Source organism: Gossypium hirsutum, chromosome A09 (assembly GCF_007990345.1).
Source record: "Gossypium hirsutum isolate 1008001.06 chromosome A09, Gossypium_hirsutum_v2.1, whole genome shotgun sequence".
Lineage (NCBI taxonomy): Eukaryota > Viridiplantae > Streptophyta > Magnoliopsida > Malvales > Malvaceae > Gossypium > Gossypium hirsutum.
In genome coordinates this window covers 67,162,266-67,178,023 of record NC_053432.1, presented here as the reverse complement: position 1 = coordinate 67,178,023, position 15,758 = coordinate 67,162,266, and the positions used below count along the sequence as shown (strand labels likewise).

Sequence of the window (15,758 nt, the reverse complement as noted above, 5' to 3'; positions counted from 1 at the left end):
TCGAGCTCGTCCGGTATGCCCACATGACTCGCCTTATTATTCCACCTATTCAAATAATATGTTATTTCAAAAATATAATAATGAAAAAAAATATTATGATAACTATATTATCAAATGAATTTTACCTTACTACGAGTGAGAATACATAAAGGGCGTTTACTCTGAGAAGTAAAAATGGTAGCCGGTACCATATACCCACGACTGAAGAAGGAATATGCAATCATCAATTTTAATTTTTTGTGATTTTGTTGCCCGACACATCTCTCAGTACAATGTTGCCAACACAATTGATCTCCAACCGAGTCGCTTCACTTCTTTCAAGTCAACTAATTGTAGTAGCCACATTAAATGTACCAAATTTTGAGATTTATTTGGCATTAGAATATCCTCGATTAACCTCAGGATGAATGCTCATGCGTATTGTTCACTTTCAACGGCACTCGCGGAGTTGTTAATATAATTGAAATTGTCTTCTAACCATTTCATCTGTATCCGACTACTACTAAATTTGTTTGACACCTTACCTAATAGTTGCTCATAAATTGCACTCCAATCGCCAACGCTCGCTACTCCCATGACGACTGCCCCATCCACTGGTAAATCGAGTTGTAAAGCAATGTTCTTGAGTGTAATTATACACTCATTGCACAAAAGATGGAATGTGTGTGTCCCAGGTCTCCATCTTTCCACCAAAGCACTGATAAGTGCAGGATCCAATTTAGTCCTTACGAGCATACGAGACACGTGCAAGAACCCCGCTTCTTGCAAGTGTAGGTTCAATAACACATGGTGCCCTGGCACTTAAATTCTGTATATACCTCTCTATAATTCGATCTTCGGTCTGATTATATAAACATAAAAAAATTATAAAATTAATAATGTTAACAACTTAATAATTAAATTAATTAAAATTAAAAAAATTAATAATATTTTCTTATCATTTGCAATTGAACGCTGGAAATGTGTTTGTCATCCAAACAAATAAGTGACATCGACATTTTTAAAATTATAAAAATTAAATAAAATCAAAGAAATTACGAAATATAAAATTAAAACAACAAGAATTTGAGAGAAGTTGAATGAAAAAAAATGAGAACTAAATAGTTGAGAGAATTGAGAGAACTGAAATAATAGGATTTAAATGCAAAAGAAAAAAAAATGAGTTAGATTTATATAGTAAATAAACTAGCCATTAAAAAAAAGTAGCTGTATCAAAAAAATTATCGTTGGAGGAAAATGCGTCCAATAGGACGTGTTTTCAGCTAAGGTCGCAGCATGGACACTGACAGCGCATCCTGCTGGATGAGTTTACTGTTTTTCTCTTCAAAATTGACCTATTTCTCTACTTTACTAAATAGATTTTAAAACAAGCATTTTTAGCTAATTTATCTGATAAATATGACTCACTTTTAATTTTTTTTAAAGGTTAATTTATCACTTTGGAATATATGTTAAGGAATCCTATCCACTTCTTATTATGATTTGATCCACATCATATATGACATGGGGCTTAACAATTAAACTAACTATTTTGGTAACATAAGGACTTGGTTGATATAATACCAATAGTTTTGATATACAATTAAAATATTTTAAAGTTTTGGGACTAATTCAAAATTAGTCATAATTTAGGGACATATGGTGCAATTAACCTTTAAATGGTTTTCTTCTTCAATATGTTTTTAGGGGTAAAATTACTCCACTATACCCTAAATTACATTTTAATCCCTCTATTAAAAAAATAAGTAAATTAGTTCACATATGTTAGATGAGTGAGAAAAAAATCCCTCCGTTAAAATACAATGTTTATATATAAGGTAAAATAATAAATTTAGCCCTTAACCTTCAAACATTTAGTTAATTTGACCCCTGCTCTTTTATTGGAAGTACATTAGAAAATTTTGAAATTAGGCTAAAGAGTCAAAAAAACCTCAGTAACAAATTTAAAAAAAAATCAATTAAGCTATTTTAAATTTTAAAATTATTAAAAACATAAAAACTATAAACAAAATTTATAAAAAATTTAAAATTTAATTTTTATTAAAAAATTACAATAGCAACTCAATAACAAAAATAGGGTCAAATTTTTTAAAATGTTATAGTGATTAGATTTTAATATTGTTATTTTTTTAATAAAAATTATAATTTTAAAACTGTTACTTCTTTGAAATGGGGGAGTGCTGTGAAGCGATTTTGATAATCTTGGCTGTGGGCCTTAATAACATTGCAGAAGATTCAATCTCTCTAACTATTAGTTTGGTTTTTATTCAAACGGGGAAAAATCATGGAAACCGCTAATAATATTTGGGATTTTTGTTGAAATAAATCGCTATACATATCCATTGTTCCTCAAGGCCGTGATTATGAAGCTAAGTCTCCTCTTAAAGTTGTCCTATTTTACCATCATCTACAATTTTTAGAATTAGCTTATAATAGGAGTGCATATACCGATAACTCCTCAAGGAGTATCATAATGAAAATTTTGACAAGGAGTTATTGGTAAACCAGTATTCATGTATAAAGATGCAGAGAGGGGTTTGAGATCATGGCTCCTTACTCCGAATGAAGATGAAGACGACCGTGGAATTGTTTCATCTCCAAATGTAACCAAAGACTATATTTAGGAATCTGTGTATGTAAATTAGATCAAAAGATGAAAGCAATTTGTGGATGTAATCAGATGCTTAACGATAGTGCCACTTTCGTTGGCAAACATTTTAATTCATATATTCCATTTTAATGGGTGAAACATATTCCCAGTATTGACACCCCAACAAGTGTCGATGGCAGACTATTGGCAGGAGGTGGTATTAAAAAAATTTGATGTCTAGCTTTAAATTTATTCGGATGTGAATTTTATCTAATTTTTTTATAAGTCAATAATTATACTCTAATTATATCTTTTAGTATTGTTATAGTTGGTAATTTCATTCTTCTTTAATCTAATATAATAATAAAAATAATTAACCAAACTTATACGATATCTCATCTTTGAGCTCAAACCTTATGCGATATTTGTCTCTTATTGCAATTGAACATCTTATATAATTTATCTTTTTAGTTAGTAACTTATCTCACTCATTTTTTTTTTGGTAGACATCAAGAAAACATAAACATTATTTTAGTGCATTTAGAGGCTGCCGCTCTTCATGCAAGGTGATTAAACTTCCGGCTAAGAGGACGTTGACGTGTTTGCATCAGTATACAGGTTCCCTGTTGGGGCGTCCGAATATCTGCCCTGGCAAGTTCTTCCTTCCAATGTACAGCTATTTGGCCCCGAAAAAGCTTCATTTTATATTCTGGTGGCATAACCAGTAGGTTGTTATGCAGAGTGTCGTGAGTTTCCACAGTATTTGCTTTGGCGAAGAGGAATTTGCTGTGAGGTTTGGAAGGTCTTGTGTAGAACGTGGTTAGGAGCAAAGGCGAGGGGGAGTACCCTACAATTACCGCAGCTGCTCCAAATAGTATGGATTGATTTCTGTCGTCACCGAGAAGGGCGAATATTCTTGAGTAGGTATTATGGTTGAGCTAAGGTTCCTTCCTGGTTTTTGCAGAGATTGCTCTCGTCTGTCCACGTTTTGATATCTGGATGTAGATTCGCGCAACGTATCTCTGATAATCTTGTTGGTATGCATGAATGTTTTTGATGATTAGGAGTTCGCCTGTTAAAGCATACTTCATTCCTGTGTTCCCAAATATACCACAGGACTAATATCCATCCATTATAGATGGATTTTTTATTATTGAAATTGATCCAGTCATTAATATCAGAGGTTCTGGGTTCTACTCTTACAATCCAAACCAAATTGATTTTGGCAAGAGAGTATATCCGAGATAGGATATACCGCTTCTTTCTCGCACAAAGGGTAATGGAGATCCGTGATTATATTACCATCGGATAGAGACGTTATGACAAATCTTCCAAAAGAAATATCAATACCTTAACTTCACTTACCAATACCCTAAATAATTATCCAAATAAATAGATAACCTTTTAGAACCATCATCAGCAATTCGGTTAGTTGAAAAAGTAAAGCAGGAGCGACTTCTGCCTAGTCCGGTGGATTGATTCTTTACAATAATCTTAAACCTCGGGGTGGTTGTGTGGTCAAACTTAATGACCATCCAAATTATAACAGGTTAAAAGGATCAGCTTTACCATCACAGAAATTCCTCGACAAATTTCCTAAAAAATTAGTCAATCATAAAAAGCAAAAATAACATCGAATCTTCCAGTTTGTTCGAAAGAAAGCACAAAGCATAAAAATATTGACACTAACAACCCAGCACTACTGAACAAAAAAGCAGAGCAAACAAGCATAATACTAAGGTCCGGTCCACAAAAAAATGCAAACATGAAACAAAGAACCATCCAACAAAAGCTTGTAACTTAAAAACATTGATGTCCTATTCATTAATAGATATTTTAGCAAACTTATCTGCCCTGTTACTTTCTTCCTTTTTTTTAAACCCCATTTTTTAATCCTGGTTATAGTTGGAGAGGTCCTTTACTTGGCCATCATGACTTTGACGAACTCCTCGTAGTTGATCTGCCCATCACCATCAACATCGGCTTCGCGGATCATCTCGTCGACTTCCTCATCTGTAAGCTTTTCACCAAGGTTTGTCATGACATGGCGCAGCTCGGCTGCAGAAATGAACCCATTCTGATCCTTGTCAAACACCCTGAATGCCTCTTTAAGCTCCTCCTCAGAGTCTGTATCCTTCATTTTTCTTGCCATCAGGTTAAGGAATTCAGGAAAATCAATGGTCCCATTTCCATCAGCATCGACTTCATTAATCATATCTTGCAGTTCTGCCTCAGTGGGGTTCTGCCCAAGTGATCGCATCACAGTTCCCAACTCCTTGGTAGTAATGCAACCTGCAGCACCGATAAGAATAAATACAAAAAAATAAGAATGCAATATTGGTTATGAAAAATCAACATAACTATATACATCCCACTGGAAAACCTGCAGGCAAAATGATAGTTCCAAGTTTAAGAAGTTAAGTCATGATTTTCAGACTCTTGGTCAGCATTGCATTCAGTCTAACCTTGTAGCGGTACAACAACATAGGAATTAAAAAGTTTCAGAACAAATACACATCTATAAATTTGTTCATGGATCAGCTCATAAATACCAGTCATGTAATTGACAAAAAAAACAATAGTGCATGCTTATCAGTCACTAACTACTTCGATAAACTTCAAACTAATAATTATCAAACAAAATAGTTTTCACTGAGGACTACATATCACAAAATTAACCAATTGAATCATTCATAGAAACTCTCAAATTCTCATGACATGTCAAATCCATGGACATTGTGATTCTAGATTTATAACTATCATGCACACTTAGTACAACTAAAAAAAGCTTATTCAGGATGAAACAACCAGTCAACGACTTTACCAGAGATACGCAAATCCAGTTAAAAAAAACACTAATAATGATCCTATAGTTCATTATAGGTTAAGAATGCAGGTTTAGTCGAGGGGAATGTCATACCAAAACCATGGGAGCTTCACTAATCAGATAAAAACTCGAACAAAGGAAATGCGATATTAATCATGATTAAATAACAAATAAAATCAAATCAGTAAATCATAATCCAAATCTCAAACATAAATTATACAGCAAATCACCACATAAAATGACAACTAGCCGGGTTATGCTTGCCCTTAAAAGATCTAACACTAATCAGTCATACAATGAAACGAATGAGACGACCTAGAAAGGTCAACAGTAATAGGAAAGAAAAAAAAATTTGAAGTCATAAAATCAAGAGCCGCAACAATCAAAGCAAAAGAAATGAAATACACGATCACACTCGACCATAAATTCACAAATCAAAACCCTAGATCCGTCACCTCATTACAACCAAACTTAAAAAACAACGCAAAAATTAAACAGAAAAAAACAAAACAAGGTTTAGATCTACGGATCCAAGCTGAACCGAATGAAGAAAATTATAAAAACATAATTCATAATTAAAAACATCAAGAAGAAAATAAGAGAGGGAGATGAGAGAAAGGACCATCTCCATCCTTGTCGAACAGGCTAAAGGCCTCCTTGAATTCAGAGATCTGATCGTCGGTAAGCTGATCGGCCATTTTCTTGTTCGCTCAAGCTTTTTCTTTTTCCTGGGAAATATGTGTTTGGGTTGAGAGAAGGTAGCAGAAGGAAAATGATGAGAGCGTGCGAGGTTGAATGTGGAAAATATAGAAGGAGATGTTATGGCTATATATAGGGCCCAAGTTGGGTCCAACACAAATTAAGGCATCTAATTTTCTCTCATCCGCAAGCATTGCTCGCTTTTATTTTTTTTTCATTTTTTTTAAAATTAAAAAAATTTATTTTACTAAACAAAATATTTTCCTTTTAAAAATGTACATCTTTGAATACTTTTTCTTTTGCCCACTCTCCCTTTGAAGAGTTCATGCATCTACCTCATGTTCAAATAATTTTATTGTTTAAGTTAGGTTGAGTTGGAAACATTTTTAATTTTAAGATATTCTAAAATATAAATATATATATTAATGAGATCTTAGTTTAATAGTTAGATTGAATCAATGAATTTCATTTAGATTTATTCAAATTTAAATCTGAACATATTTTAATAGTTAATTCGATTGTACTTTATAATGTTGGATTATAATAATATTTATTTGAATGTATTTACAACTTTAACGTATATCTAATTTATAATTTTTTTGGGTGGAATATATCTAATTTATAATTAAAATCATAAAAGTTTAATTTGAGGTTTGAAAAGTAACAATAAAATCGAATGAAAATGAATTACAATTAATATAATCAAGATTTAAATAACACAAATTTAATCTCTGACATATCCCTTTCTTATTCTCCAATAATTAATATAATATTTCTTTTGGAAGTGAGATGATAAAATTCCTTTATAAGCTTAGAAATCACTACTTCAAACTATATGATGCAATTTTATCGGGAAGTTTATAAATTATTATATCTTTTAGGTGTATTTATGTTTTTAACCCATTTTACTATGTTAAAATTACTTTCAAAACGATTTTATTAAATTTAAAACTACTAACATTATTTATTTATTGCCATCATTAAAGTGATCGACATAATTTTCGTAAACAACTTTAAATATTTTATTGGTTCAATATAGTTGATTGAATTTTCATGTAGTCTTGATTATATGATTGAATTATCACTTAAGTTATTATCAATTTACTAATAAAAACTCTAATTTAAAAAAGATTAGGAGTGATGTGTAAAAGTTTTTTGAAAACAAGTTATACGTTGCTTGGATATTTTTACTTCTTTGAATCTTCCCCTGGTGCATTTATTTCTATTTTCTGCTGATGTAATTTATGAGGATTTGAGTAGTTAGTAATAAAAATAGGGAGATTAAATCTTAAATTTTAGTATAATATAGGGATTAAAATTAGAATTAAACCCGTTAGTTAATATAATTTTGACTTTTTTAAAGGATTATATTTTCTTTTTTTGTTAAATCTTTAAATGAAAGTGTGTTAAAAGCGTGTGTTTTGGTTTTTAATTGTTTATGTTGGACGCGTATGGATGGGCGGTCCATGAACTAAAGCGTGTGGCTAAGAAAAGAACAAGTAAACCATAGGGACCAATGAGGCAAGTTTTAGTTTATTTAGTTATGTCATTTGTCCCCTCTGAATTTCAGACATAAAATGAAGATATTATTATTTGGTAAATTGATGTGATGTGACTATTTTTTTCTTCTTTCAGTGGTGTATATGTGATTTCATAAAATAAAAAAATGGTGTGATGATTATTGAATTAATAGTGAGACCTCGACACCCGCATCAAGGTCCGTGTCAATTTTTTAAATTTTAAACTATAATAGTTTATGTATTATTTTTTTAACTAGTGTGGATAATCTTTTAATAGAATTCTGACATCTATAAATGTTGAAGTATTTGTAAAAAATTTAAATATACAACTCATATTTTATAAACAATTCTTTTAATTGGAGAAGATCTTAAAAAATTAAATTAATTTCGTCACCCATAAATGAATAAAAATCTTAATAAAATTCCTAATCGTTTGTGAAAAACAATAGCTGCAAACCAAATAATTAACCCAATTGTTTGAATCTTCTTTATCACTATCTAATCCTCCAATGGGCACACCCATCAATACCAAGTTTGAAAGGAAAAAAACATTTCCCTCTTTCGAGTATATAATCAAATGACTTTTAATATAAACATTGTTCAACGTCTTTTTCTATTTTGTTTTTCCACTAGCTATATCAAGTGTTCGTCAATATATATAAAAGGTTAAACAAACAAGAAGCAAGCCTATAAATAAAAAAAAAGGCTAACATAAGCAAAAGCTAAGCAAAAGTTGGATAGTTAAGGGCTATGCAATTTGAGTTTTCCTCTGCATGCTTGCCTAGACATTGCTCATACTCTTTTGGAATCATCATGCTCTTGTTTGATGAGAAAAAAAACATCAAAAATAACAGGATAACTGCTTAAGCTACTGGTGGTATCTTTAAAGACTGGTTGAATGGGGTGGTAAAGATTTCATCATGTCACTGAGGCTAATATTTTAGGATTTTATTGCTTAATTTCCAGATACCAGACAAGAGTAGATTTCTTGCTATAAAAATGTTAACAAAATCTTTCAAGGTCTTGAGCTTGGTCATCACCTTATCGTTATCTTTGTCTTGTTTGATATAAACAGATGCTCCACATTCACTTTTGCTGGAAGTCAATTTGTAATGATTTTCTACGGAAGCAAGATCACCTTGTAAGGTAAATTAACTCTTCACAACTTTCTCCTAAAGGTCTTGTTGGACGGGATTTGAGCTTTTACTTGTATCATACTCACCACTAGCAAAACTATAAGTAGATCAAGTGGTGAAGATCCCAAAGAAGGTATACTTCCACGTTATATTACCCTCTTCTTCACAATTAGCAGGTACTTTCCTCTTAATCTGTTACATATTATATTGTTTAGTTGAAATAAAACTAGCCTCTTCCTTATTCTATTTGCCCTGAACATGGTTGAAATTAACCTTCACTAGAGTAGTTACAAGTTCTGCCAGAGAAGAGACCCACAATTGGGATATCATCTATGATGAAAGCCTTGTTTCCACATCATAATTTCCATTACAAGCCTTTTATGCATAGACAGTTTCCTTGAAGAAGTCTCTTTTAAACTCAAAAGTCATTTGGTTTTGGTTTGAGCTTTAAGAAATCCATTTTTTTTCTTCTGGCATTATTTCCTCCTGCTATCATTCTCTAAGTTTGCTTGGCTAAGTGACTCAATTTCATGCATGTATTTTCGTTGAATCTAAGAACCCCTTGTGAGTTAGGGAGACACACCTGTGAAGAAACGGTAGTATATGAATGGCTAGAATCTTTTCCACTGAAAATAGATTCAATCTCATATAAGTCCTGTTGCGCGGAAGCGTGTGAAAGAGTAAAATTATTGTACTGAAAAATCACACTAAGTTCAATTCCCAGGAAAGAGAGGTGGATCACGAGGATCGCTTACATACCAGATCTTTCCTAGCCAGAATATCCCTCTATCGTAATTTAATAGCACAATAAATCACTACAATGACACTTGCAAAATATGCAGAACAAAAAATAAAGAACACTAGAATTTTAACGAGGTTCAGCAAATTTTGCCTACGTCCTCGGGCACTACCAAATATATTTCACTCCAAAAATACAAGTGAAAGTTTACAAATAGGGAGAGAGAACAATTGCCTTAAGTAGAGAATGGCAAGTGTGGGATGAAGAAAGTAAGAAACGGTTAGGCCTATTTATAGTTGAGGTTTAAGGATCAACTTGCAATGTCCCTATACAATTAGGGACCAAAATTGCAATTATCCCATGCCAACTAATCTTACTTTCTACTTTCGGTGCCTTTCGATGCCAACTTTCTGCCACTATTCATCTTTGAAAAGTCAAAGATTGTAGGTATCCAATAATCTCCACCTTGAAGATTTGATTAGGATAATCTTATCTTCACACAATTCTTTCTACCTTTGACAACAATACTTGATAGTGCCTTCTTCAACTGTTAAACTTGCAGGATATTGATCAAGTTCAAACAATGTTCGAACTTGGTTGTTGTTACCACCTTGGTCATCATATCTGCGGGATTATCTGCAGTCTTGATCTTTTGAAGACAGATTTTCCCCTCTTCAATAATTTCCCGCACAAAATGGAATCGTACGTCGATATGTTTTGTACGTGCATGATAGACTTGATTCTTTGCTAAATGAATAGCACTTTGACTATCACAATACACGTTAATATGCTCCTGAACCAACCCCAAGGTTTTACCCATACCTTGTAACCAAATAGCCTCCTTTACAGCCTCTGTTACAGCCATGTATTCGGCTTCTGTGGTTGACAATGCAACTGTAGACTGTAGTGTAGACTTCCAACTTATTGGTCCTCCAGCAAGTGTAAACACATAACCGGTGGTTGATCTTCGCTTGTCCAAATCACCGGCATAGTCAGAATCAACGTACCCAATAACACCTTTACCAAGTGTATTATCCTGCTTGAACAGTAATCCAACATCCACGGTCTTCTGAATATATCGTAGAATCCATTTCACAGCTTGCCAATGTCCTTTTCCAAGATTATGCATATACCTGCTCACTATACTAACTGCCTGTGAAATGTCGGGTCTTGTACACACCATTGCATACATCAAGCTACCCACTACATTAGAATACGGAACTTGCAACATGTATTCTCGTTCCGTATTCTTCGAAGGAGATAGTTGTGCAGAAAGCTTGAAATGAGAAGCCAACGGGGTACTTACAGGTTTGGTCTGCTCGTTCATGCCAAACTGCTGTAGTACTTTCTTCAAATACTGCTTCTGAGACAAGCTAACTCTGCCATGAGCTCTATCTCTACATATTTCCATGCCGAGAATCTTTTTAGCTTCTCCTAGGTCTTTCATCTCAAACTCGAGATTGAGTTGAGTCTTCAATCTTTCAATCTCAACTTTGCTCTTAGATGCTATTAGCATATCATCAACATATAAGAGCAAGTATATGAAAGTTCCTTCTTGTAGCTTCTGAAAATACACGCAATGATCAAATTTACTTCTTGTGTACCTTTGCCCTTTCATGAACTGATCAAATCGCTTGTACCACTGCCTCGGAGATTGCTTCAATCCATAAAGCGACTTTGTCAGTTTGCAAACCCAATTTTCTTTTCCAGCAACCTTGAATCCATCTGGCTGAGTCATATAGATTTCCTCTTCCAAATCACCGTGTAAAAACGCGGTCTTCACATCAAGCTGAACTAGTTCAAGATCATATTGCGCAACCAAGGCTAGCAAAATCCGAATAGACGAATGCTTCACAACTGGAGAAAACACTTCATTGTAGTCTATTCCTTCTTTCTGAGCGTAACCCTTTGCTACCAATCTAGCCTTGTATCGAATTTCATTTTTACCAGGAAATTCTTCCTTTGCATATACCCATTTGCATCCAATTGCCTTCTTTCCCTTGGGCAGTCTCACCAACTCCCAAGTCCTATTTTTATGAAGAGACTGCATTTCTTCATTCATAGCTTGCTTCCACTTTACACCATTAGAGTTACTTATTGCTTCTGTGTAAGTGGAAGGAACATCATCATCTGCAATTGGAAGTGCATAGGCTACCATATCATCAAAGTGAGCAGGCTTACGAATCTCTCTTCTTGGCCTCCTATATGCAATTGAATCTTGTTGCTGTAGAAGTTCTTGGGTCGAAACTTCTTCATCATTTGTTCTTTCAATATTAGCTGGATCATCATTAACCTTTTCAAACTCCACCTGCTGCAAAGTACTACTGGTTTTGTCATCCTTTTGTGAATCCTCGTTCTTCATCATGGTTGATTCATCAAAAGTTACATCTCTACTGAAAACAATCTTCCTTGTATCAGGACACCAGAGACGGTATCCTTTTACACCACCAGTTATACCCATGAATAATGCTTTCTTTGCTCTTGGGTCTAACTTAGATTCTTTTACATGATAATATGCAGTGGAACCAAAAACATGTAAAGAATCATAATCAGCAGCAGGTTTACCAGTCCACATCTCCATAGGAGTTTTTCCATTTATTGCAGCTGATGGCAATCGGTTAATTAGATGGCACGCATATGTAACTGCCTCAGCCCAAAATTCCTTGCCCAATCCAACATTGGACAACATACATCGAACTTTCTCCAGTATAGTCCGATTCATGCGTTCTGCCATCCCATTCTGCTGTGGTGTATCTTGAACAGTGAAGTGTCGCACAATGCCCTCATCTTGACATACTTGTAGAAATGGATCATTTTTGTACTCAGTACCATTATCTGATCGAAGTCGTTTGACCTTTCGACCTGTCTGAGTCTCCACCATCTTCTTCCACATCAGAAATGCATCCAAAACTTCATTTTTTCTTTTCATTAGATCACTCATACTTTTCTTGAATAATCATCAAGAAAAGTGACAAAATAGTGCATACCTCCCAAAGAAGCCACTTTGGTAGGTCCCCACACATCACTGTGAACATAGTCCAGAATTCCTTTCGTATTGTGAATTGCTGAACCAAATTTTACCCTCGTCTGCTTGCCCAGAATACAATGTTCACAGAATTCCAATTTGCAAGAATTTGCACCTTTCAACAAGCCTTGCTTCGCCAAAGTCTGCAAAGCTTTTTCACCAGCATGTCCCAATCGCCTATGCCATAACCTGGTAGCCTCTGAATCTGCATCTTTCACAGAAGCTGTTGATGTTGATCCAATAACTGTACTTCCATTTAAATAGTACAAGTTATTTCTTCTAGTGCCTTTCATCACCGTCAATACCCCAGCTACTACCTTTAGTAATCCATCTCTCAAAGTGATTGTGAGCCCTTTAGATTCTAGGGCCCCTAATGAGATGAGATTTTTCTTCAAGCTGGGTACATAGCGAACATCTGTCAGAATTTGGATTGAGCCGTCATGGTTCTTCAATTTGATTGTACCTACACCCATTGTCTTACAGGCACTATCATTGCCCATAAAAACAACTCCACCTTCTAGTTCTTCAAGACTAGAAAACCAGTCCTTATTAGGACACATATGGTAAGTACATCCCGAATCCAATATCCACTCATCCGTTTGACATGCCATTGCCATGCCAACCAAGCTAAAGTCTGACTCCTCATCATGCTCCGCTACACATGCATTAGAAATAGACTTGCCCTTTTGTAACTTAGGACAATTCTTTTTCCAATGCCCTTTCTCACGACAAAAGGCACATTCATCTTTGGCGGGTCTCCCTTTGGACTTACCCCTTCTACCAGGTTTGCTGCTGTGTGAACGACCTCTTACTGTTAAGACTTCTGCAGTTGTATCTCTGTGATCTCTTTTATCTTTCTTTCGAGTCTCAGATCTATACAACGCACTACAGACTGCATCAAATGTGATTGAATCTTTCCCATGAAGCAATGTGGTGGTAAGATGATCATATTCATCAGGAAGGGAATTCAACAACAATAATGCCTTGTCTTCATCTTCAAATTTCTCATCCAAATTTAGCAAGTCTGCTAAAATTTTATTGAATGAGTTCACATGGTCATTCATCGACATACCGGGTGCATACGTGAACCGAAAAAGTTTCTTTTTCATATAAAGCCTATTTTCAAGACTTTTCGTTAGAAACTTTTCTTCTAATGTATCCCACAGCTTCTTCGCTGATGTCTCCCTCATGACGGAGTACTTCTGCTCTTTGGCCAAACATAGGCGGATTGTACCACACGCCTGTCTATTGATCTTGGCCCACTCCTTGTCATCCATCTTGTCAGGTTTTTCTTCAAGGGCTATATCCAGCTCTTGCTGACATAAGACATCCAGGATCTCACACTGCCACATACCAAAATTATTGGTACCGTCAAATTTCTCTACTTCAAATTTTGCATTTGTCACAGTAGTCCTTGCTGATGACGATGCTGCTGCCATTTTTCTCCTCAATCCCAACTACTGTATACGTGAACAGTACCGTATACGTGAATAGTGCCATATACGTGAATAGTACTGTATACGTGAATAGTGTCGTATACGTGAATAGTACTGTAAACGGTCGTATTCCCCAAGTACGAACCTGGCTCTGGTACCAATTGTTGCGCGGAAGCGTGTGAAAGAGTAAAATTATTGTACTGAAAAATCACACTAAGTTCAATTCCCAGGAAAGAGAGGTGGATCACGAGGATCGCTTACATACCAGATCTTTCCTAGCCAGAATATCCCTCTATCGTAATTTAATAGCACAATAAATCACTACAATGACACTTGCAAAATATGCAGAACAAAAAATAAAGAACACTAGAATTTTAACGAGGTTCAGCAAATTTTGCCTACGTCCTCGGGCACTACCAAATATATTTCACTCCAAAAATACAAGTGAAAGTTTACAAATAGGGAGAGAGAACAATTGCCTTAAGTAGAGAATGGCAAGTGTGGGATGAAGAAAGTAAGAAATGGTTAGGCCTATTTATAGTTGAGGTTTAAGGATCAACTTGCAATGTCCCTATACAATTAGGGACCAAAATTGCAATTATCCCATGCCAACTAATCTTACTTTCTACTTTCGGTGCCTTTCGGTGCCAACTTTCTGCCACTATTCATCTTTGAAAAGTCAAAGATTGTAAGTATCCAATAAGTCCTTCCTACCTATCTAGTATCCATATTTATCGTAAGTCTTGTTTCAATGCTCTTACATCTGTGTGTGAAAGAATTGGCAATACTATAAAAAAAAAGGGGTTTAATGTAAGTTTCCCTCAAATTTGCACCCATTTATTACTTTTGTACCTATTTTTTTTTTCTATCAGTTTAATACCTGAAATTTCCAATCCGTTATTAATTTATCCCAACCGCTAATGCTGTTAAGAAAGGGTGACATGGCGATCAGTAGCCTCATTCTGATCACAGCTTTGGTTGGAACATAAATAGATGAACCCACCAACTTTGTACAGGCGATGCTCAGCCCACTAAACATTGTCACTGGGCCGCCATTTACGCCCTCAACTTTGGATATATACAGATCATTAGACCTAATGAAGTTAAGCTTCCGAATGCCCAAGTTGTGCCCAGCACCACCTTATTCCACAAACAGTCGCCATGAAAATAGCTTATAGTGTAGGGTTCATACTTCACAACTAATGGGAAGATTACAGTTACATCCCTAAAAGATTATATATTCATTAATGCGAAAATATCTACTGGTGTACGTATTATGCCATCTAACATGCTTGGTTTCAGTTAAAAAAGCAAACAAACCTAGGTGTTTTATTGCATTATTTTGGTTATGGGCATCAATTTATTGCATTATTTTGTCTTACGTCTAATTATATCCGTTTTCACTCTTTATTATTTAAATTTTTTTGTCTTATTTTTTACTTAAATTATTTTTTCATCATAATTTTTGGTCAAAATATTTAACAATACTAAAAAAAAAAAAGTAAGTCCCACACTCAAACAATGATAATGTATCTTGTGTTTGGCTTTTCACTTGTCATCGATGTTATGATCATTGACCTATAATATGATTGTTGAATTACGATGAGAATTGATCAAAATAAATTTAGACAAATGATCATTTAAGTTCTTATAATATTATAAAATTTTTAAAAAGTTATAAAAATATATAAAATCTTAAAAGTAATTAGAAATTATTAAATTTGTAAATTTGTAATGAACATAAACAAAATGACGCTTATGTATATTTGAATCTGGACAATCATTT

General features: G+C 34.3%; 1 protein-coding gene across 1 annotated transcript; it reads right to left on the bottom strand.

Moving 5' to 3' along the window:
• Positions 1-4,182: 4,182 nt before the first annotated feature.
• Positions 4,183-6,441, bottom strand: LOC107902047 (calmodulin-7). The gene is made up of 2 exons (XM_016828334.2): positions 6,040-6,441; positions 4,183-4,882 (listed from the first exon to the last, which is right to left on the bottom strand). Exons 1-2 carry the CDS (start codon positions 6,113-6,115, stop codon positions 4,509-4,511), a joined length of 450 nt encoding a protein of 149 aa, XP_016683823.1. The 5' UTR covers positions 6,116-6,441; the 3' UTR covers positions 4,183-4,508.
• Positions 6,442-15,758: the final 9,317 nt, after the last annotated feature.

Excerpts from the sequence above, each read along its gene's own strand:
- LOC107902047 (XM_016828334.2), bottom strand. The coding sequence starts at position 6,115 with ATGGCCGATCAGCTTACCGACGATCAGATCTCTGAATTCAAGGAGGCC. Across the intron at positions 4,883-6,039 it reads GTTCGACAAGGATGGAGATG|GTTGCATTACTACCAAGGAG; the intron begins GTCCTTTCTCTC and ends TCGGTGCTGCAG.